This window comes from Lepidochelys kempii, chromosome 10 (genome assembly GCF_965140265.1).
Source record: "Lepidochelys kempii isolate rLepKem1 chromosome 10, rLepKem1.hap2, whole genome shotgun sequence".
Lineage (NCBI taxonomy): Eukaryota > Metazoa > Chordata > Testudines > Cheloniidae > Lepidochelys > Lepidochelys kempii.
Genome location: NC_133265.1, coordinates 3,310,115 through 3,332,399, shown reverse-complemented (window position 1 = coordinate 3,332,399; position 22,285 = coordinate 3,310,115). Strand labels below are relative to the sequence as shown.

General features: G+C 41.9%; 2 protein-coding genes across 8 annotated transcripts in view; one reads left to right on the top strand and one right to left on the bottom strand.

Moving 5' to 3' along the window:
- Positions 1 to 18,242, top strand: part of E4F1 (E4F transcription factor 1) — a 25,326-nt gene extending 7,084 nt beyond the window's left edge. For 2 of the 3 annotated variants that reach the window (XM_073361667.1, XM_073361666.1), the window contains exons 8-14: positions 557 to 784; positions 1,114 to 1,216; positions 2,211 to 2,428; positions 3,238 to 3,436; positions 5,367 to 5,527; positions 5,920 to 5,982; positions 7,485 to 8,810. In XM_073361667.1, the coding sequence (XP_073217768.1) occupies positions 557 to 784; positions 1,114 to 1,216; positions 2,211 to 2,428; positions 3,238 to 3,436; positions 5,367 to 5,527; positions 5,920 to 5,982; positions 7,485 to 7,832 (1,320 nt within the window). In that variant the 3' untranslated portion in view covers positions 7,833 to 8,810. Of the gene's footprint in view, positions 1 to 556; positions 785 to 1,113; positions 1,217 to 2,210; positions 2,429 to 3,237; positions 3,437 to 5,366; positions 5,528 to 5,919; positions 5,983 to 7,484; positions 8,811 to 18,139 lie in introns of those variants that run through there. The other variant, XM_073361668.1, reaches the window with a different exon arrangement.
- Positions 8,730 to 22,285, bottom strand: ZDHHC4 (zDHHC palmitoyltransferase 4). Of its 5 annotated transcripts, none has more exons than XM_073361677.1 (8): positions 21,966 to 22,285; positions 21,108 to 21,242; positions 20,497 to 20,627; positions 16,940 to 17,013; positions 15,536 to 15,714; positions 14,318 to 14,443; positions 13,065 to 13,309; positions 8,730 to 11,526 (listed from the first exon to the last, which is right to left on the bottom strand). In XM_073361677.1, exons 3-8 carry the CDS (start codon positions 20,617 to 20,619, stop codon positions 11,242 to 11,244), a joined length of 1,032 nt encoding a protein of 343 aa, XP_073217778.1. In that variant the 5' UTR covers positions 20,620 to 20,627; positions 21,108 to 21,242; positions 21,966 to 22,285; the 3' UTR covers positions 8,730 to 11,241. The 5 variants fall into 5 exon arrangements, with proteins under 5 accessions (XP_073217778.1, XP_073217777.1, XP_073217779.1 ...); XM_073361676.1 differs by lacking the exon at positions 21,966 to 22,285 and adding an exon at positions 21,833 to 21,895; XM_073361678.1 differs by lacking the exon at positions 21,966 to 22,285 and adding an exon at positions 21,458 to 21,819.

Below are 22,285 nucleotides of genomic sequence, written 5' to 3'. Positions count from 1 at the left end.
GTTTTGAAAATGTTTAAGAAGCTTCATTTAAAATTAAATTAAAATGCAGAGCCCCCTGGACTGGCGGCCAGGACCCGGGCAGTGTGAGTGCCATTGAAAATCAGCTCGCCGTAGGTTGCTTACCCCCGATATAGGAAAACAGCCTGCATGTTCAGAGAAAAAAAAATGGCTGTGTAGGTTACCTGAAAAGACCATACTAAAGCATCTGGTCGTGGAGTTTACAGTCTCTATTATAAAATCAAAAAAGTGATCTGTCATGTATCTGTATGGGATCAGTGATGTCTGGTATACTACTTTGGTGACCTAAAATGGCCATATTTTATGGCCACTCCCTGAGGTTAGACTCCAAGTGAAAGGCTGGAAAGTATCCTTTCAACTGGAGTTTCTCAAGCTCTCGGACTTCTCCAAAGCAGACACATCTCTTTTGCTTTCTGGTATCTGAGATCACAGAACCGGTCACCCTGGTGACAAGCACTGGAATACCCAGAGTTCTTTTGTCTAAAAGGCTGACTTTACATCTGCTGTTCTTATCATCTGAGTATTTTATTTTCTTTAGCCATCAAATCCTGAGGAACTACCATGTGAATGGGAAGTGAACAATGAGAACTTGCTGAGGCAGGCCATGAGGAATTCTGGGATTGTGATAGAAAAAGTTACTGTGGAGGAGATGCAAAAATCAGATGAACCTGGTGTGGCTGCTACAGAAGAACTAGAAAATGAAGAGATGGAAGCAGAAGAAGAGCAGTGTGGGGAACAGTGTGTTGAAGTAGAGCAAGTAGAGACTGTATGTTTGCATCATGTGCTTTTATCAATTAGCTTGTTTTCTTTTCTACAGGAAATACATGTGATTCCTAACAGCCCATGTGAGCACCTTAGGCATTAGCTTCATTGTATCTACACTTTTAATATTTATGCACTATGTATCAGCATAGTGACCAGCAGAGTGTAATATTTTTTGTGCGTTAGAACTTGCAGTGTTAGCACCATCTGCTTCTTTGATAACTTGATTTTTCTTTAAATCAGAGGGCATTTAGCTTAGAATTTTGATTAGGAATATTGATTCCACATAATGTATGGAAAAGGCACTTATATTATGATATTTAATTTCAATAGACCGATACAGAAACAAACGGATACAAAAGTTATGTTTGCCCTCACTGTAGTGAAGTCTTCAGTGGGTCTGTTTCCCTTGAAATACACATCAAAGGACATTTAGGTAAGCCTACTGCAAATGCTGTTCTCTCAAATGTACATATCTGAACGGTTTGTATAGCATTTGTTGTGCAAACTTTATCCCACAACTGCATGCAGATTCAATTAGCATTTAAAACACTAATGGAGAAATGGAGGTCAGAACAATTGAGAAGAGACTTCCCCTGAGATCTGAAAGTGATGTAAAGTCTAGGTTAAAAAATGCAAAAGCAGCTCCATATTTCAGGAGGTGCAGAGGTGACGGCTCTTCCACACAAACTTCCCCCCACTAGTGTAAGGAACATGAGCTGGATTCTAGATGAACAGGGAAAAGATTGACGAGAGACCAGATCTGTGAGTGGCTGGAACAGCTCCTTGACTTGCTTTAAAAGCAAACAAGTACAATTTTTGAGCTGTATCCTGTAATGAATAGGCAGCTACTAGAATTAAGAGAATGGAGAAGACCCCATATTTATTATCCATTGTTAATGCTTATGGAAAAATCATTCCCCCTCTTGCCCACTGCACTCCAAGGCGGGTACAAGAATGGCCTTCTGCAGAAAGTCTTTCATTTTAGCCACATAAAAGGTACAGCAGTTAGCAGCAGGACAAATGTTCCCGCTACATGCATGCACATTGCCTTGCTGTGGAGGGAGCGCTATTAAAATGCAGGGACAGATGGACTTCAGTCTTCTTGGCTCTGATACTGCTGACGAGTGCGAACTGGGTGATCTCTGATGTGGGCAAAAATACTGGGAACTGGTTTGAGACCAGATCTGCTTCATGGAAGACACAAAATAGCCATTAGATAGTACCAACGGAACCATTATCAACCTGATCTTGATTTGAACCAGGGCTCTGAAGGGGAGAAGCACCACATCATCTTACATTAACTCCCCTGTGCCATCTAGTCCTTCTGGTCAGACATGCTATAACCACGTTATTACTTTGGTGCAGTAACGATTTCAGAATTCCCTTGTGCTGCTGTTGCTTGTGGTCTAAGGTGCGTCTCCCTTTAGGTTACAAAGTGTTTAAATGCGAGGAGTGTGGTAAGGAGTTCATGAAAGGCTACCTGTTGAAAAAGCACCAAGAAGTGCATGTCAATGAGCGGCGCTTCCGTTGTGGTGAGTGTGGCAAGCTCTACAAGACCATCGCGCATGTGAAGGGACACAAGAGGGTGCACTCAGATGAGCGGCCATATTCCTGTCCAAAGTGTGGCAAGAGATACAAAACAAAGGTAGGTGCCTCTTTCCAAAACACTCTTGTCTGCAGATCTTTGCTCCCCAAAGTCATGCTCTGTGGAAAGTTAACAGGCTTTGTCTAACAGAGAACTGAAACGCTTTAAAAAAAGTTTTAAATTGTTTTGAGATCCAGTGATACAAGAATGAGGGACTTAAAGTGAGGGGTAAGAATCAAACAAGTTTTGGAGAAAATTCCCTCCTGTTCTGGATGGACAGCCTGTGCTGCAGGGGATTGGTACGGCAAATAGCAGATTTGTTAGAAAAAAATGACTTGCTATGTGAACTGACTTTTTCTTTGCCAAATATGACAGTTAAGAGATCAGTTGCTATGTACAAGCATAAGTTAATCACCTCTGGGGAATGAAGTTTGCCTTCAGAAACAGTACGATGCAGTTACCTCTGAAGTGCTAGGTATAGGCTGCGGTTAGCACACTGGACCAATGTCAGCCTCCTTATAGACATTCTGTAATTGACTCCTAATGCAGTGGAGGGAATGCAGTTTTTGTCTGTTTTATTTTAGTTAGCGATCTTCAGCTGTTCCAGGAGAACTAAAGGATCCTGGACTCTACTATTAGATACAATGGCCTTGCAGTTCATCTCTCAGTAGAGAAATAGTGGGAGCTGTTTCCTCATTCAAGAATAATGTGTTGTACCTGTGGCAGAGGCATATTCCTGCCTTGGCAGAGAGGAAAACCTCAAAGGGGTGTCTGTTCCAAAGTCAGAACTAGAATACTCCTTGTAAGAGGCTGTTTAAGTGGTTTGTTCCTGTCAGTCACTCTTCCATCGTATCCACTTTATGCTGCAGAATGCCCAGCAGGTTCATTTCCGCACTCACTTGGAAGAGAAGCCCTACACCTGCCAGTTCTGCAACCGGGGCTTTCGGGAGAAGGGCTCGTTGGTTCGTCACATCCGTCACCACACAGGCGAAAAGCCATACAAATGTTACAAGTGTGGACGTGGGTTCGCAGAGCATGGTACTCTTAACAGGCACTTAAAAACCAAAGGTGAGATAGGGAGTCATCTGTCTATGGTGGGATTCTCTTGTGGCTTGATTTGGGCCACCTGCCCTGCTATGGCTGAATCTTAGTGATCATTTTGTATGACTCCATGTAACAGTAAACCTCTCTGATTAATGTGACAACAAGGCCTGCTCAAGTCACACTAAGCTAATTCAGTGGCTGATAGACCAGTCTTGTTTGAATGGGCTCTAGCTACCTTTCCTATAAGCTGTTGATTGTTTACCTGCTGTTGAGTGGCATCAAAAGGTGCAACATTTATTCTTTAAACTACTAAATAAAGCCCTTCTACATTCACCCTTCCACCCAAAAGCAACCCTGATCAGTAAGAGAACTGGTTTATGGGTAACAACTGGTCCATTCATCTAGTACAACAGTAACTAAAAGTGGAAATCAGTGAAATCAAATTCATTGTGTTAAGTCTGACAGAGGCAAAAACACTGAGCTATCTGTGTTTCAAACTCTAGCTTCCATGATCCGTAAATGCAGCATTTGAAAGGGGAGAGATCCTCTCTTCCGCACAGCTTCCACTCTGAATCTCACAATATGGATTTGGCTATTTTATCCTGTAATTATTACATTCTCCAAGGCTTCAGGTGAGGCCAGAAGAAACAGGTGTCTTCATAAACTAATGCAAGTTCACCTGTCTCCCAACATCAAAGGGATTAAAACACAATAGAAGTGCCAGGTGCAAACAGCTGCTTACATTTTGTGTTCTGCAAAATTAAACGTGAAATCTACCTCTACATTTTGTTTTTGGTTTCTTGACAAGTGAAATTGCCCACTATCTTACTACCTTTTTCTGTGAAATGCCATAAAGGGGTGTGCTGTGTCTAGTTGAAGCTGCTATGGTCTGCTGGGCAAATAATAATATTCAGAACACTTGCAAATATTTACGTGGTTGACTGGATCAGCACCCATTGAGTCACTACTTGTTCTTCTTATATATACTAAATATGTTCTAAAATCACGTTGGCATATAATGCTTCTAGAGAATAGTTACAGCTTTGCTAGGAACATAAATATGCTGAATTGTATACTGGTACAAGGGCCTGGCTGCTTATGAGGGATATCAAGGAATCTTGGGATCTATTATCAGGGGTGAAAGTAACATTAAGCATTTACATGTACAGGGGTCCAGCTGGGGGGTCAGCCTCCCCCAGCCAGCCCATGCACACTGTCTGGCCCATGCTGCCCAGGACTCCGGTGGCGATTTAAAGGGCCCAGGGTTCTGGCCTCCGCTTGTGGTAGCAGCAGCAGCTGGGAGCCCCAGGCCTGTTTCAGTGGCCAGCCCTGGGGCAGCTGCCCCTTCCCCCTGTTGGCAGTGACCTGGGAGGGGGTAAATGGGGCAACTACACAGTGCTGCCATGGCAAAGTACCCTCCTTAGACATCACTGTCTCTTTCCCCCACTCCCCATCAGGGGCCCTGCCTGCAGGGTCCTTAGGGGCAGGGCTGCGGATTTGGAGGGGGAAATGGACAAAAGGGGCAGCGACGTTAAAGTGCTGCCACAGTAGCACTTTATAGTCGGCTGCGTACAGGCCAGCATCAGCGGCCACTTCTTACCAGCGCCCTGTACCGCCTGCTTTCGCCCCCTCTGTTCTTATTGGGCAAGACTTTTGAAATCCAATCTGATTTAAGCACTCAAACTCTTGTATGGTCCTAGTAATTCCATTGTATTAGTTGTTGAGGCTGGATTCTAGTTTCCAAGGTAGCATGTCTTTGGAGCCTAAAATTTGGGCCAGAATGTTTGGTGGGGGTAGGGAGAGACTACATAACTGCTGCTAGCTTCCACCTAGCAGTAGCCCATAAAAAGTGTCATTAGGTGGGACCTAGCATTTGATTTTGGGTGTGAAAATCCTGTTTCTCTTGTTTCATAGTAGACTAACATTCTCTTGACATTCCTGAAATATCATTCAGGTGGCTGCCTTCTTGCATTGAAAGAGGTTGAAGAAGTGATGGTTTCTGAGGAAAGTCAATCAGCTGACAACTTAGCGGCAACAGTTATTTCTGAAGATCCTCATACTGTTCTAGTAGAATTTTCTTCAGTGGTGGCAGATACTCAGGAATACATCATTGAGGTAATAAGCCACTATCCCAGGCTGCTAGTAACAAGTGGATAAGGAAGGGCAGATAGGAAGAAGGGCTTGTGTTCCACTGAAACCTGTGCTGTAACTAAATGCCTGCACAGTTCTGTGCATTGCTCACCTGTAATGCAATAAATAGGGGAGAAGAGTCCATCAGTCCACAGGGTGCTATGGCGAAAGGATGCTGTGCCTCTAAGAGGGGCGCACCCTGCATCACTTCTGAGAAACTTGTGTTAAGGCCTGGAGGGAACTACATACAGCTGCCTCCTTGAGAAAGACAGGTCATAGCAGCAGAGGGAGAACAGGAAGAATGTTGAGAAGGATCCCACATTCCAGTTGCAAAGTTATAGCATTCTTTAGCAATCTTTTGCTTTGTCTCTTTCCAGACTGCTACTGAAGAAATGGAGACCAGTGAAGCTACTGAAATAATAGAGGGAACAAGACACGAGGTAGGCTGCCAATTATGATGCTCCTTTCTGATCTTGTTGTCCATTACCCACTGTTAAGATGAACATACAGTGCCTGAAAGCCACACTAAGTATACCAAAACCCAGCTAGCTTTCCCCCCCCCCAAATATGTAGTTTTGCAGACTGGGCTTTATAGCCAGTGTACATACTGAATAAGTGAGGACTTCACATTAACACCATAAGATCTTTGTGAAACTTACTGTTCTCTTAATTTCACCAAGTGTACTAAAACCAAAAAAATCATAGTTGGAATGAAAGAGTTTAATTTGATTCAATTCTGGTTGGAATTATCAATATTTCTTAACTCTGCGGTTGAGTTAGCATTTGAATTGGAACCTAAAATGATGGTTCAGTAACCAGTTCAGCTATGTTTCCTGTAGGTTAATGTCTCACACTTATGCTTGCACTGTAACTCCTAGCAAAAGAATACAATGAAGTATCTTTCACTGTAGAAAAATTTACAAGTTATTTGCATTCACTAGTACAACATCCTCCAGACCTCTGTCAGTCATAATTGACTGTTAAGGTGACAGAAGCTGGGAATGAGTGACAGGGAATGGATTACTTGATTCCCTGTTCTGTTCATTCCCTCTGGGGCACCTGGCATTGGCCACTGTTGGAAGTCAGGATACTGGGCTAGATGGATCTTTGGTCTGACCCAGTGTGGCCGCTCTTATGTCATGTACAAAGTGAATTTCAGGCCAGAAAACATCCTTTCTATGCTGACTTGCATAGGAGGGACAAGCACTCAGCAGGAGGCGATCGAGGTGTTCTGGAAGTTGTAGTAGTTTCCCCTGATTAGTCCTATCAATACCTGAAACCTTCTCTCCCATTCTCCTCTTCCAATGGCTTCCTCGGAAGTGTAGTGTCTCTGCTGCCCCCCCTCGGGTTGGAGCAGAGAGACATTCCCTTCCTCAGCACTCCCAAAAGACTACAGAGATGTCCCTTAGCATTGGATTACTCAACCTGTTTGGAACAAGTTACCAGTTCAGGGGTTTTTTGGATTCAGTTCATTCAAAAAAACCCCTCTCTGAACCAGTGTTCAGGTTTTTGTTCAACTTCCTGGTTGGAACTGCAAAGCTAAAGTGAGGCTGGCTAGTCTCTTGCTGGACACATTGTAACAAATTATGGTTCATCTTTAAGTTCTTACACTGAGGCCATCACTCTGGTATTTGAGAACCTGGATGTGTGACATCCTCATGCTAGTTTTTTAAAAAAACTTGACTTCATTATACAAACTGTTTCTTCCTCAAATACCAGCCGTTCTCTAGTGAGATGAGATGTAAAGTACTCCAGCTATCTCACTCACTAAGATGCCATACCTTCAATAAACATTTGAATTCATCTGAACCTATTTAATTGTTTGTATTACCTCACTAAAAAGCTACCAGGCTGCAGTTAGTTGTAGCTGGGCAGCAGTAAGCACAATACACTGAATAAGAGGAATTGTCTGGATTATTAATAAACTTTTTTCTTAACTTAGGTTGACAGTCACATTATGAAGGTTGTGCAGCAAATAGTAAATCAAGCAAACTCTGGCCACCAGATCATTGTGCAGAACGTTACAGTGGCAGAAAACTCTGAAGTAACTACTGACACTGCAGACACTATCACCATAGCAACACCAGAAAGTCTTACAGAGCAGGTTGCCATGACACTGGCTTCCGCTATTGGAGAAGGAGCTGTGCTGACAACAGAGGGTAGCATTGAGACAGAAGAAGCAACTGTGACAATGGTTGCATCAGAGGATATTGAAATAATGGAGCACGTAGGAGAGTTTGTGATAGCCTCCCAGGAAGGAGAGGTGGAAGTTCAGACAGTGATTGTCTAGGGGCTAACATCTAGTGAATGGCAGACCTTAGAGCAGTGGTGGACATCTGGTAGGCTGCGAGACAGTTTGTTTACATTGACTGTCCGCAGACATAGCCACCCGCAGCTCCCAGTGGCTGCGATTCGCCAATCCCAGCCAATGGGTGCTGCAGGAAGCAGCAGCGTGTCCCTGCGGCTTCCCACAGCTCCCATTGGCCAGGAACAGCAAACCACGGACAGTAATGTAAACAAACTGTTTTGTGGCCCGCCAGTGGATTACCCTGACAAGTCGCAGGTTGCCCACCACTGCCTTAGTCAAGTGTTTTTTCACCAGGGCAGGCACCAGGCTCAATCAGCACTAAAGCTTGCTGTTCCAGGTGCTTGGGGAGCAGGAGAGAAACTCTTCTTAAAATATATAAGGCAACACTTTATAAACTGCAAGTGGTATAAACTAGGACATTATACATTTTCCTGTTTTAAAATGGAAATGCCAGTACCATAAAGACCTCTGCCTAGCTTTAAGGTGCAATAAGTGACTGACAGTCTTAATTCACACACAACTTTTTGTACAGCTGCCTCCAATAAAGGAATATCCTTTGCAAAGCATTTACCTCAGACCATTGGACAGTAGTGTTCTGGTATTTAAGTCGCAACTTAAATGGAAGATATGTCTTGCTCTGAGAGAATCAGATTAAATAACTGAAGAGTTTCTGGGCAAATTTACCACTGATGAAAGGCCATGGTTTCATGCCTTCCAACCACACTACTTTAATTCTCATAAGGCATAGTAATATAGGTTTATCTCACAGATAATAGCCTTTTATATAGAGATCTGACAGACTGCATCATATCCTTGCAATGCTCCATAAGTGGCTACTCAGAGTTAACTTTTTCATGTATGAAGCCATATTGTACATGATTCTTTTTTAACTGTATACAGATTTTTACTTGCAGAGTGTAAATAGAATACATTTTTAAAAAAATAAAATATTTAAAGTTCTTTATGGTTTTAGTATTTCTCCTCTAGTGAATTGATCACTAGAACCACCATGAAGAATCTCTGAAAGGAGAAGGGGACATTCTTCTCCCTTCCCCCCCAAAAGTGTACAACTTTAAAAAATCCTCACTGAGGGTGATTTGTACTTGTCTTCAACTTAGTGCCTGAAGTCTGTGTGGCACAATCCCTCATGGGCTGGGAGGCTTCAAACAGAACTAGGGCTTCAGAAGGTCACCTCCTGTTTTATTCATTCCTCCTCACAAGCATTAGCTTAACATTCTGGACCCTACAGCCCAGATCCATGATGGTATTTAGACTCCTAACTTCCATTGAAACCACTGTGTTTGGGTCAACAACTGCATTGGAGTTGACTTTGTAGAGCTGGGCCTGGATTCCTTTGTATAACCCTAGCACAGTTAAGGGCAGTGCAATCTTCCCCCTACCACTAAGCACCAATTCTAACCAACTGTAATTTGACCTATTATGGCTCCAGGGATTAAAAAAGGAAAAACTGGGTTAATGTACCTCACCCCTGTCATCTTCACTGCCACACATGGTGAGCTTGGGATGAAGACAAGTGATTCAGGAATAATTAAATATAAGCCCATCCACTCAGCTTATAACATGTATCAACTCTGCCAGAATTCAGGTTTAAGTTTTACAACACAAATCCCATACTGATTGTGGGACTCTGCAATAGTAAGGGTGGCTAAGCAACCACAATTTCAAAGACTCAGAAGATTTTAAAAAAAAAAAAAGCATGCACTTTTCTATAAGAAAGTCCTACATTTACATATGCAAAGCAACCATACCTAAATTTTATCTCCACAGTTTTCAAAAGTGACTAGTAATTTTCAATGTGCAACTTAAGATACCTATAATTGGGTTTGATTTGTAGAGGATGGAAACTCAGCAGTTTCTGAAAATCAGGGCATAGTGTCAAACTGAGGCACTGAAACATCAAATCTCAGCCTGTGTCACCTCCTATGTACACATGCGTTTCCATTGCAAAGAGCATTGAAGGGAAGATCCAAAATAGCACTTTGTTTCCTGGATGAAATGATGCATCTTTGTTTTTTCCATAAAGCAGTAGCTTAAAAAAAATAGGTAGTTTCACTCTATATGTTTACAGGCAGATTACATAGCCAGCATTTATACTTTTTCATTCATGCAGATGTAACTTTTTCCTGACAAGAAGAGATTAATAGTTTTCACAAGACTGTCTTAGCAAGCATACTCTTCATCATGAGGTAAGGCTCTGTCACCCATTTAGTATTTCTTTTGCTGTGGCACCTAGGAGCCCTAGTTATGAGTTGGGTACCTCGTACATGCACAAAAATGGCCCCCCCACTCTAAAGAACTTCCATGATAAGCCAACACGCCTCTTAGGAAAATTTATCAATGTTACAGGGACACGTTCTACTTTCTACAAATTACAGATCCATCACAAGTACAGCCAGGGAAACATTTGGCTTAGTAAGCCAAAGGAGACCATTCTCACAGCTTCTTATTGCTTCTAAAACCCACACTGGTGATGTGTAAAGAGAATTCATTTCCAGTTCATTAAATCAAATGAAATTAAATAATTGTCATGGATAGCATCTAAGCAAATACAGAATACAATAATTTCTTAGCCCTCTCAAAGATGAGGTAGAAACAGTAGTAGTGCGATCCCAGCCTAAATTTCTGCTCTCAACAATTACATAATGCAGCCCCACAAAAGCCACTGCCTTCCCAGGGAACCAAGACCTAGATAATGTGTAAATCCAAAAAGAGCTGTACAGTGTGGTGTAATATTGGATACGTTTGCATAGGTGTGATGAAGCCAAACAGTAAGATTTAAGACTAGGAGAGTCATGATCTGTTCACCTTAAGATTCCTTAAGAAGCCATTTCAAGGTCTTATACATTCATTTGAAAAAACACTTCCATGCAGTTCCTCAAAGACTTCATTTTCATAGTTACAACAAAAACATTAGATATCAGATGTGGACGTTCCTGCTGAATATGCTTACTATACTTAGTCCTTAACACACATGGAAGTTGGTCAGCCAATTCAAGTACAGTATATTTGCTTTAATACTGTCACCCAAATAATGTACTGATAGAAGACCTTTTAAAGAAATTTTGAGCTATGACATCCAAAGAAGCTATTTTCTAAAGAGGCCTACAAGCCACGGCCTTAGTCCCCACTGTTAATAACTACCACATTCATTCTAGAAGTTTGGCAAACACCACAGACAATGATCAGCTTTATAAAAATATATTTTACAATCGAGTCATTTAGGAAAATAACTCTTTAGCTACAGCACTTAATGAAAAGCACAGTATCATTTCAAGAGTCCTTGGTGCTGGCAAAAAGCTCTTCTTAGAGTTAAATCCTTCAGGAAAAGTTTAAAAAGTAAATATAGATTTAAAAATATGTAACTATTTCCTCATGTTTTTTTCTTTTTTTCTGAACTTGTAGGAGGTTTAAAGATTTCCTTTAAATTGACCCAAACTCCTTGAGAATAAACATTTCTGTAAACAATATGCCTGTCATGGGGCTGCAACGCCTTACAGCAAGAACATTCATATCTTCTAGATTTATACCATTCATTGGATGTTTGGTTAGTCAGGACCAGGTACAGAGTGAAACAGCAATATGCCCCCAGCACCAGAGAGAGGACAATAACAAAACCAAGCATGAAGACAATTCTAGGAAACGTCAGGAACAGGTGCTGCAAAGACAGATAAAATAGTAACTTATTTTAAAGTCATAGTGTATAAAGTCCCATTTTAAAACATTTTGATTTCACTCTATTAACTACAGTATAACCAGCTCAGAGATGGTGAATCCCATATGAAGCCTTTAGTAATTCAAAGATTTTCAAGAACTTATTTTCCTCACAGAATATGTTTATGAAAGGACACTCAAGCTTCTGAATTTGCAGACTGAACACAAGACTGTGTGGGTGACCTGCACCATAAAGATAAAAAAATACCGATATAGAAGAACTTAATGGTGACACCTGGTTCACTTTTGAATTTATTGGATTTTGGTGATTTATGGTCACAGCTTTAGTATTAGTTAAAAGAAAAGAAGTACTTGTGGCACCTTAGAGACTAACAAATTTATTTGAGCATAAGCTTTCGTGAGCTACAGCTCACTTCATCGGATGCATTCAGTGTTAGTTAAGACATTTTCCAGATTAAAATCCCACAGAGCGGTTGTGAAGATACTACACAAAGATGAATTAATATATCTGAATTCTAAGGTGATGGGTTCCATTTTAGACAGAGAAATTAACTTGGGATTTGAGAGTTGGCTGACAGAGCTGTTGGCTGGCTCAGGGCATGGAAGATAGAGATGGATTGCTCCCTATCACTCAGCCATGCTTAAACAGGCTCCAAAGGTGAGTCTTCCTTTCTCAGCCAGAAGTATGGTGACATTAACAGAGTATGAGTACTTGTGGCACCTTAGAGACTAACCAATTTATTTGAGCATGAGCTTTCGTGAGCTACAGCTCACTTCATCGGATGCATGCTCGGATGCATGAAGTGAGCTGTAGCTCACGAAAGCTCATGCTCAAATAAATTGGTTAGTCTCTAAGGTGCCACAAGTCCTCCTTTTCTTTTTGCGAATACAGACTAACACGGCTGTTACTCTGAAACCTAACAGAGTATGAACATCGCAGTAGTTGGTAGTGTCAAATGAAAAGAAAATGCCAGGGTAAGGTTTCCAGAGCGAGGCACGAGACCCACCAGAAAAAAATTAGAGAGATTCAAAAACTCACCTAAAAAAAACCTCACCTTTGTTTAAGTGTGAGCAAAAATACTGGTCAGGACGTGTGTGCGCGCGCACACCCAGAGATCTTAAACCAAGACCTCTCTGGGCCAATAAAAGTTAAACATCTCTTGCAAAGGACATCTCAAAACAGTAAAGAAGGTTGTGAACTACTTTAAAACATGTTAGTAGTGTATACTGTAACTGATGTTTATAAGGTTATTTCTAGAGAGATCAAAAATTTATATTGGATATAACTGGTTTGGAAACTGAAGAAACTGCCATTCTAAAATATTTTTAAGTTCCTTGGAAATGATTATGCCTCTAATTAGAACAGAAAAGTGGGTTCACTATAATGGCTAGCTCCCCCCACAAAACAACAGAACTGCTGGACCTACTGCAAGATTCTTAAGAGATGAGACTTAAACAACCCCTTTTTTCAGGCTACAAACCCAGAAGTAGGTTAAAACTCAGACATTACAGTGAGCTTACCTGAATAAGAAAGAGAATCTCAACTGCATGCTCTTGTCCCTGATCATCAATGTAACTTCCAAGCATCATATTTGATAGCAGCACTACCTTGGTTAGAAATGCTGCTGTTATGATTGCAAGGTTTGCAGCCATGGCAGTCAGAGTGAAGAGGTAAACAAGAAAATATCTTATATTGAAGGCGCCAATGCAGTTGTTGACCCAAACACAGTGGTGATCAAAACGATGTACACAGTTGTTACATACACCTGATCAAAAATTAAACACAAGACAACACAATTATTTGGGTTTTAAATGACCAATGAGATTTTTTATGGAGCTTAGTTTATTTTTTTCCACTAAGGAAATACAGAAACATGGACCAGGATTTGCCATTAAGATATGAGAATAGCCATGTGCGTACCTGATGACATTTGATTAGTAGAAGAGTGCACAGGAGCATACAGTGTGGTTTGTAGGAATATATCCAGACTTCTGATTCCTTCTTAAGGAATCTTTTATGGCCAGGAGACTCATAGGAGAGGAGCCAAGGAACATTTGTCAAAGACAGTTACCATTAATGGTAAATGAAATGTTTCATCCTCTTTTCGTTTGTTACCACCGTGTATGGATTTTCAGGGTTAAGCAAATAAGATAGTTTCAGATTACAAAATCAGCAAGAGAAACATAATTTTTAAATATTAACAGGGATTAAAACAAAACAGTTCCTCTTTTACTTGCCAGCCAAGGCTGGAGCCCAGGGATCTAGGTTTCTCCTGTTAGTGCTACTTAAAGCATCATTTGGAAGGTAGAGGGTACAGTTCTCTGCTTCATTTAAAGTGATAGGGATATCAAATAGAGCAAGAGAAACACAGAATCCTAAGCTTGGGCCTGGGCAGGTAAAAGCTTTTAATTTCACCTCAGATGCTCAACAGCTTTTCCATATCAGGATCCAACTTGACTAGCCAGTTTCCTTTGTATGAAGTAAAATACCAAAGCTAGGCTAAAAGGTTGCTTTGCAATTTATTCCCTGAAACTAACCAAGATATGGTCTCCAGGCTAATATTCTCAGTAGAGTAGTTTAAAGGCAGCATAATATGTTGCTAATAAACTTGGTTTGACATCTCCCTGAAAATGAGCAATAATGTAATAATTTTGCAATAATTAAACTGGATAACTAAGTTAAATGCAGGTGAATTGCAATTATCAGCAGCAAATGAATCTGGTGTAAATTGTTTTTTAATATCCTTGACAAGCATAAGGATAAAGACTCTTACTGCAGTGTTTAGATCTGGCTGGCTTTTCCACGTTGCATGTAGGACACCGGGTGCTTTTCTGAAACATTACTCCATCGTATACATAAGCCTTTAGAAAGGACTCCTGATTTGATTGTGTTATTGTACCTATAAGAGAAACAACACTACAGCAGCAAATTTCTCAATCAAGAAGTGCTGAATATTTAACACTGTGTGAGGCTGCTCCTGCACTTTGAATTTGTCTGCGTTGTCCGAATCATAAAGGGGACGACAGTCTTACGAAGACTGTAGTGAGTGGAAATAATAGTACAGAAGCCCATTTTTGGTGTTGCACCATCTTTCCAGAGAGAAATATATTCACAGAATACTGAAGTTTCTAACCTGACAAACCCCCAAAAACAGGAAAATCAAAGCAAACGTTATAAAATTTGCTCACCAATGAAGTAACAGCGATGATGACTTTAGAGCTCTGGAAAGCAAATGAATGCCCTACAAATACATCATCTTCCCTTGCTTTTTATCTCCAAAGCCTGATCAATAAATACGTTCCTGGTTTTCAAAACTCTTCCAGGACTTTTTCTTCACTCTACCACTCTGTGACTTTGTATGCACCTCTTTCCGGCTCACTCACTCCTCTAACCAAGCAAATCTATACAAACAGCAACTAACAATATAGCAGTGACTGGCAGATCGAGTACTCAAACAGAAAAGTGAGATGATTTGAGGAAGGTTGCCAAGTAAATTAGTGAGTGACAGAGCCATGAATAAAAACCCAGTCTTCTGTTGGGACTCCCGACTCCTTTGATTTAACCACAATATCTGCTTGTTATACAGAAATACACTGTGTGGTGAACATGAATATTCCTAGCGTTGGAGCGTGTTACTAAAATACACCAAAAGCAATTAGCCCACTTTCTTCCTTATTAAGAGCTAATTATAGCAAAGTGTTATTTAAAAAAAATAATGCACAGCTGTTTTTTTCAGGGCAAGTGCAGAGAGTACATTTCAAACTGTTCATCACTTATTTCAGCACTTCTTATTTGGAGCATTAAAGAAATGGGGTTCGTTGGGGCCATTTCTTATCTACCATCCAATGGAACGAATTATCAATCAGGCATGACACACAGAGCATTTCTGGGCAATTACACGATACCTTGGGTGGTGGGAGAAAGCACCAGGTCAAAAGCGAAATGACAATTGCCCAAGAAAGGCAACAATTCAAAACAAATATGAACTTACCAGGGTTGGTCACAGAGCACAGAATGAAGAACCCCATATTCACAGCCAACAACAAATACGGCAGCAGAAGGTAATGAATACTGAACTCTAGCTGTTGGCAGTAGCCAAATACTTCCCAAGTGTATTCACCATAAACTGCCACTTGTAAGGCTAAATGCAGGACAACGAACAGGCAACTTCTGTAATGAAAAGGGAAAAAGACAGCTTAATTCACAATCAGTGCTCTAAATACAAGATAAGCATCATTCAGAGGTGACATTTCAGCAGCAAAGGCTCTCTCATACTCAGGAAGAGCTGCTATCGGGCTCATGGTCAAACTAACTTCTCTAACTGGGATTCCCTATTGATAGCATGCAGTCTAGCCAACTGCTGTCTTGCCTTTCTTTCTTTTTTTAAATAAAAAAACCCCACCACAATAACGCAGCTTTACCTAAAAATAAGGAGAAATCTCAAGGCTGGAGTTCCCAAAATTTATGATAATTCCAATATTTTTATGTCTTTGAGGGGGTGCTCTAAGTAAATCTCACCAAAATAGACCCCCATGGGCACAAAAGTGTGCCACAGGAACAGGCTGATTCTTAGACAACACTTTGGTGCTGACAGAGATTCACCTTGATCCCATGAACTGCTTTGAAAGCACTGAACAAACAAAATATTAAAAGTAAAATTGACCAATTTGGCAGCCATAAGAGAAAGAAAGCAGCACTATGAACAAAAGAGCAGCATACTGGACGGTTAATGATAGCAAACACTAATTCACACCTAAAATCATACTGTATATCCCATTAGGTGGGCCATTTAAACTGAGTCAGTGTGCCATCTCCCTGGCATTTAGATACTCAGATACATCTTGCTGAATCTGTGCCCCAAAATCAGTGCACCCATGAAGTGGGGGAATTACTATGGATTAAGGGAAAGATGTGCCTATCAATTAAATTTTGCTATTCAAGAGTAATCTGGATGAATACCTGTATTATCAGTTTTATAGCCTTAGCAATATGTGGGTTACTATAGCCTGAATTCTCAATGACAGAAAAGCTCTATTCTATGTTCTTATACCACCTTTACCACCATAGTTTCTGAGCACCTGCCAGTAATACATTAAGTGACGTGACTAACATCTATCCATGTGGTTCACTCTTTCAGAACTATGGAGCTATGCTATGTAAAATTTGCTTAAATACTTTTGGATATCCATTCTCTCAACAGCAAGCAAGGGAGAGAGAGAACAGCACAGCTAACTTTAAAGAGAATTTGTAGTCCCAGACAAACATCCTTGGCCAAGAGGGAAACACCTCTAAGAGCAATCTCTCACAGCTTTGTTAGCACCAGTGGGAGGCTGCCACCAATAATGATCAGAAACAGTTCAGGAAAAGGATGTCAAAGAAAAAAGAAGTATGGTACCGTGTGTGGAAGAGCCTGTGAAGCACCCTCTGTGCTGCTCTTTGAAGCCATGTTGGGATTACAAATGAAGATACCTGGAGCAAATGAAGATACCAATCTGAATTGCACATCACTTTTCCCTCTTTGTGGTGAAAAATTCAAACAAAAATGATATTTCTATAGCACCTTCCATCTGAGGATTTCAAAGTACATTACAAACATTAGTCCACTAAAGTCTCCTAATTCCTCTGAGGTGGATACTGTTATATCCACTTTACCGGGGGGGGGGGGGGGGAGGGGGGAGGAGAGAACTGATGCACAGAGGGCCAGTTTTTTAAAGGTATTTAGGCACCTAAAGATGGTGATGGGGTGTTCAGAAGCACCTAACTAAGTTGTTTTTCACCCCAGATCTTACCAATTCTGGGAAATTTTAAAGATCAGCTGTTTGAGTTATTTGTGATTTAAAAAAACCTTAAAAGGTGTTCTGTTTTGTTTAAAAGGAAAGAGCACCTTTAGGCTGAGAATAAGCATGGAAAGTTTTAGCCCAAAATAAGAACTTTCATAGAGTTGAGTGAATGAAACCAAAGGGTTATAACGAAAGTCAAGAAGCGACCAGGAAAGGTGTGATGCTGAGAATATACAGATTGATAGCTTCATGTTTTTCTAATTGTCAATTCAAAAACAGCCATAAACAATTAAGGAAAAAACCTGTCTGTTCTCATTCAGTGACACGCTGAGCACACTCAGTGCTGTGCAGTCTCTGTCTGCCAGGGAGAAGATGATTTATCTCTATAGCAACACACCTCTCCACCAATGGTGCAAAAAGCGCAGCAGCAAAGCAAAATTGCAATATGTGGGGGGAAAAAATTGCACTAAGGCCTTTTATCTTAGATGTGACAAGATCACAAGCCAGACGAGTCAGGCAGGTTTGGGAGGGTTGGTAAGTATTCCACTTTTAACAAGTCTGCCTCATACTACAAGATAGTTCATGGAAAATTTTTAAAAAACAGGAGGCTATATGCTGCTGTTAGAGAGGCATTAGAAAATAGATATAAAAACAACCCTCTTATGCAACTTTCAGAATCTGACTTTAAATTAACTGTATGAAAATATGTTTACTATCCTCTAACTATCATTGCATCCAAGAGAAGACAGAAGTAAACACCCCATTTCCCCCCTTATGTAAAAATTAAGGTGGCATAAGAAGCTTGTGTGTTTCAGAGGGCTCCCCCCGCACACCACTGAAGTAAACAGCATTCAAGTTAAACCAAAGCAAAAAGGCTCTTAAAAATGTTGCCTTTTGGTGTTATGGAAGGAAGATGATATGAATGTGGAAAGAACTGCATACAGACGCCAACCATTTTGCTCCAATGAATACTGGCAGCATGAAAAAAAGAACAGTGGGATGGACGCTGACCTGCCAGAGAGCTAGAAACAGCTATGGTGTGTGTAAGTAAGTCATTTTATATTGTTCAAAATCTACATTTGAGGTGCTTAAAATAATGCAACCAGTCACACCTTCAACAAACCGGTGGGTTTATGCATTTTGGACTACAGTCAGAAACCAACCAATTTTTTTTAAAGATACAGTTTATACATAAAAACCCCTTTAAAGTTACCCTGCAATTGTTTAAGTTTGATATTTTAACATTTTATTTCTTTGGTGAAATGTGAGTACTTCTTTTACATCATAAATGGTATTTGTAATATTTAGTTTGTTGCATAAACAGCACTGCGATACACATTTTAAGTAACGAAGAAATACAATCAACAATTTGCCCAGCTCCCTTTACTGGCAAAGTACAATAATAAAAGTCAAAAACTGTTCATAATCATGTAACTAATGTTAAATGTATCTAGTTACTTCACTGACTTTTCGGATTTTTCATTCTCCTTTCCCTGCTTATAGTACTGGGCTATTTCTTTTCATTTAGACAGATTTGAGAGGAATATTTTTTTTATTCTTGTTCTGATTTATTTGCAACACTCATGATTTTTTTTAAATCCCCTTTCAAAAGAAAAATGCCTCATATAGCTAAAGGTCTTCATTCTCCTTATTCGTTAGCATATTCTAGCAAATAACATTGCATACATAATACTGAGTAGCATTTCTGAAGTATTTTTTTTTATTAAAATTGCAGTTGTGTATGACCCATTTGCTATATTCTCTCAACTAAAACAGCCCTTCAATTATTTTCATGTGAACTACAAATATTGTAAATGTATGACAAGTCAGGTTTCTTGCTGTGTGTGTTTTTTTTTTTTTTTTAGAATAATTATTTTGCAGTGCTATTGACCAAGTGTAATTTTTATATTACAGAACAGCAAGTTCTGTTCTTACCCCATACAATGGTTATTCCATGAAGCAACAACATTGGTTTCAACTACATTTTGTGGTGGGTTCAGAACCCTGGAAACCTTTCATTTATCTACTGAGCAGGTTCAGCACAGTTGCTGTAACACAAGCCTCCCAGTCAGTGTGCCTCACCCTGAAGCAGAGGAACCCCAAGACAAAGAGGGGGGAATTCAGTCTCCATGGCCCACTCAGATTTCAGTGTCTCTGCTGAGACTGATTCCAGTTCACAGATGGCATGTAGAGTGACCTCATTTCAGATAGGTCATTTAGACTTTTTGTCACCACCAGCTGGGCTACCAGCTTTGTGCATCACTGTGTGCAGGATGACTGACAGATGAAAGACACTGTATCTCATTCTTGATCCCGGCTTGCATCTAATTAGAGGGGTACGGCATACGGCATAATGGAAATGTCCATAGTAGGTCTCAAAACCATTGAATTGCTACCAAAATTCCTTGAAAAAAATCAACATACCAAGGAATACAGACGTGGTTATATGGAATAAGCTCTATCCCAGTGCCCCCCCACTCTCTTCATGCAGAGGACAGCTGGAGGATCCACTAGCAGACAATTTTCCCTTGTTCTTCCCCCACATCTCCAGCCTCTTTCTGCCCCCGCCCCCAGGACTCTGCCACCTATCAGTGGGCCTCCTTACATCATCATTGCTCAAGAAAACCACACCAGTTCTGCTAAGAGCGGGCCCACAACCAGCAGAGGATGGGCCAGGATCGCCCCCCAAACAAATAAGGAGCAGGCTCTTTTCTGTTTTCAGAGCATTATGGGATATACATAGGTGTTGCAAGAAACATGCTTAAATCCATACAAATTATGACCCTTTTCAGAAATTTAAGTTTCAGAGTAGCAGCCGTGTTAGTCTGTATTCGCAAAAAGAAAAGGAGTACTTGTGGCACCTTAGAGAGTAACAAATTTATTTGAGCATAAACTTTCATGAGCTACAGCTCACTTCACTGGATGCATTCACTGAAAGCATCCGATGAAGTGAGCTGTAGCTCACAAAAGCTTATGCTCAGATAAATTTGTTAGTCTCTAAGGTGCCACAAGTACTCCTTTTCTTTTTGAGAAATTTAAGTGTGGCGCCTAACACAGCCAGCCAGTCAGAGACACAAAGCTGAAAACCAGAGGCTCAGTTTGTACCCATACTCAAAACTGGGGAGACATGACCATAACATGATATGAATATGACCAATGTTAGACTCCTTACTTGAGTTATGCAACTGAGGCCTCTTGCAGGAAAACTCTGTTTCCTTCCTGAATAGATGCAGACTAGAACAACACTAGCCAGAACTAACAGCAGATAAATTATGAAGAGAGCCAAAAAGTCCATCCTGAGTCCTGCAACAAAAAAAAGCAGCTTATTGGCGCTGCCTATTGCTGAGTGTACCTAGCCTCTATGCGCTGGTATCTAGGATTAGAAATGCTGCACAATATTTATCAAAACATTTATAAATAGTAACCAATTCTGATGGAAAGAAGTCCTGGAAATCTCCACAAATACTCTGGCAAGGCACAGACTGGGGCAAAGAATCTAGTTCAAAACATTACTTACGTATTTCTATAGAGCTCCAATAGTGTGCATGAAGCATTTTAGAAGCGTATACAGCCAAAACAGGAGCCATAACTGGCTTCAGCCCCTTTAGGGCAGTAATCCGTTTGTATTTACACCCAGCCCAGCATAACAGGGCTCAATGCAGACTGGGGCCAACGGATGCTACTGTAATAAACGTGGGGAAACTCAGAACCCTGAAGTCTAGACAAATGCATTGATTTTCATCTTTGGTTTAAAATCTACTCATCTGCATTTATCACTCTTACCTTGTGTTCTGTATATTTGTTGTATCCACCTGTTGTCGCTTGTCTTTTACTTGGGACTGTAAGTTATTGGGGGCTGGAACATCTTTTTGTTATGTGTTTATATAACGCTTAGCACAATGGAGCCCCGACTGGGATCTACGGGTGATATCACCATGTAAGTAACAGTACTAATCTGTCATTTGAAAAAAATCTACAGATATCCTAGATTTAAAAAAACAACAACATTTCGGGTCCCTTTTAATACAAGGAAGGGCCAGGAAGAGTTGCACCAAGCTCTGTTTAAAGCCTGATGACACCTGCAGTTTTGCATGGCCCTGACAAGCCATCACTTCTACTTGCTTAAGCCTTACGGAGGTTTGTTGGGCTTGCGGTCGGCTCCTACCCGGCTAGGCCCCTTCGCGGCTCCTCAAACGCCGGCCGGAGGGACCACGCTCCCGAACGCCAGCCATGGCGACACAGCCCCCCCGGAAAGGCTTTCCTGCCCCAGGGCCCGCGCCTGGAAACCGCTACACGCCGGAGGCTCGGACCAGGCCACTGGGAGCAATGGGACACTCCCGGGCCGGGCCGGGCCGGGCCGGGCCTGGCGTCCTCACGCGCGTCCGGGCTGTTCCCGTAGACAGCTCCCCCTCCCGCGGCTCGTACCCCGGCCCTCCTCCTGAGGCGAGCCCGCACCCCGGGCCCCCTCTTGCCGCGGCCCGAGAGCGGCACTGCGGGGCTGGGCTTACCCCCGTCGCCAGCGAGATAAGCGAACAGCCCCCCCGCCCCGGGCTCGGCAGCCCGCCCCCCCGCCCCCCCGCCCCGGGCTCGGCAGCCCCGGGCTCGAACTCGGGCTCGGCAGCCTGGCGGACCCGCGCTGACCGTGTCGGGACTGGCAGGGCGGGAAGCGACTCGCCCAGGGTCACACAGGGGCCCGCGGGGCTCCCGGCCGGAGCGAGCCCAGGGGGCTCAGCCCCTGAGCCGGGTCCCAGCCCCTCAGACTCAGCCCGGCTCTGAGGGAGGCCTCCGGCGCGAGGACGCCGCGCCCTCCAGGTCTGGCTAATCGAGCGCCGAGTAGCCGGCTGCTCAGGAATCGTTTAGTCACGGAGGGGTCGTTGCCTAGTAACCGGGAGGCTCCGAGCCCCGCCCCTCGCTGGGAAGATTCTTAGGGAGGCAGAGCCCGGGTCACACGACTTCTAAGG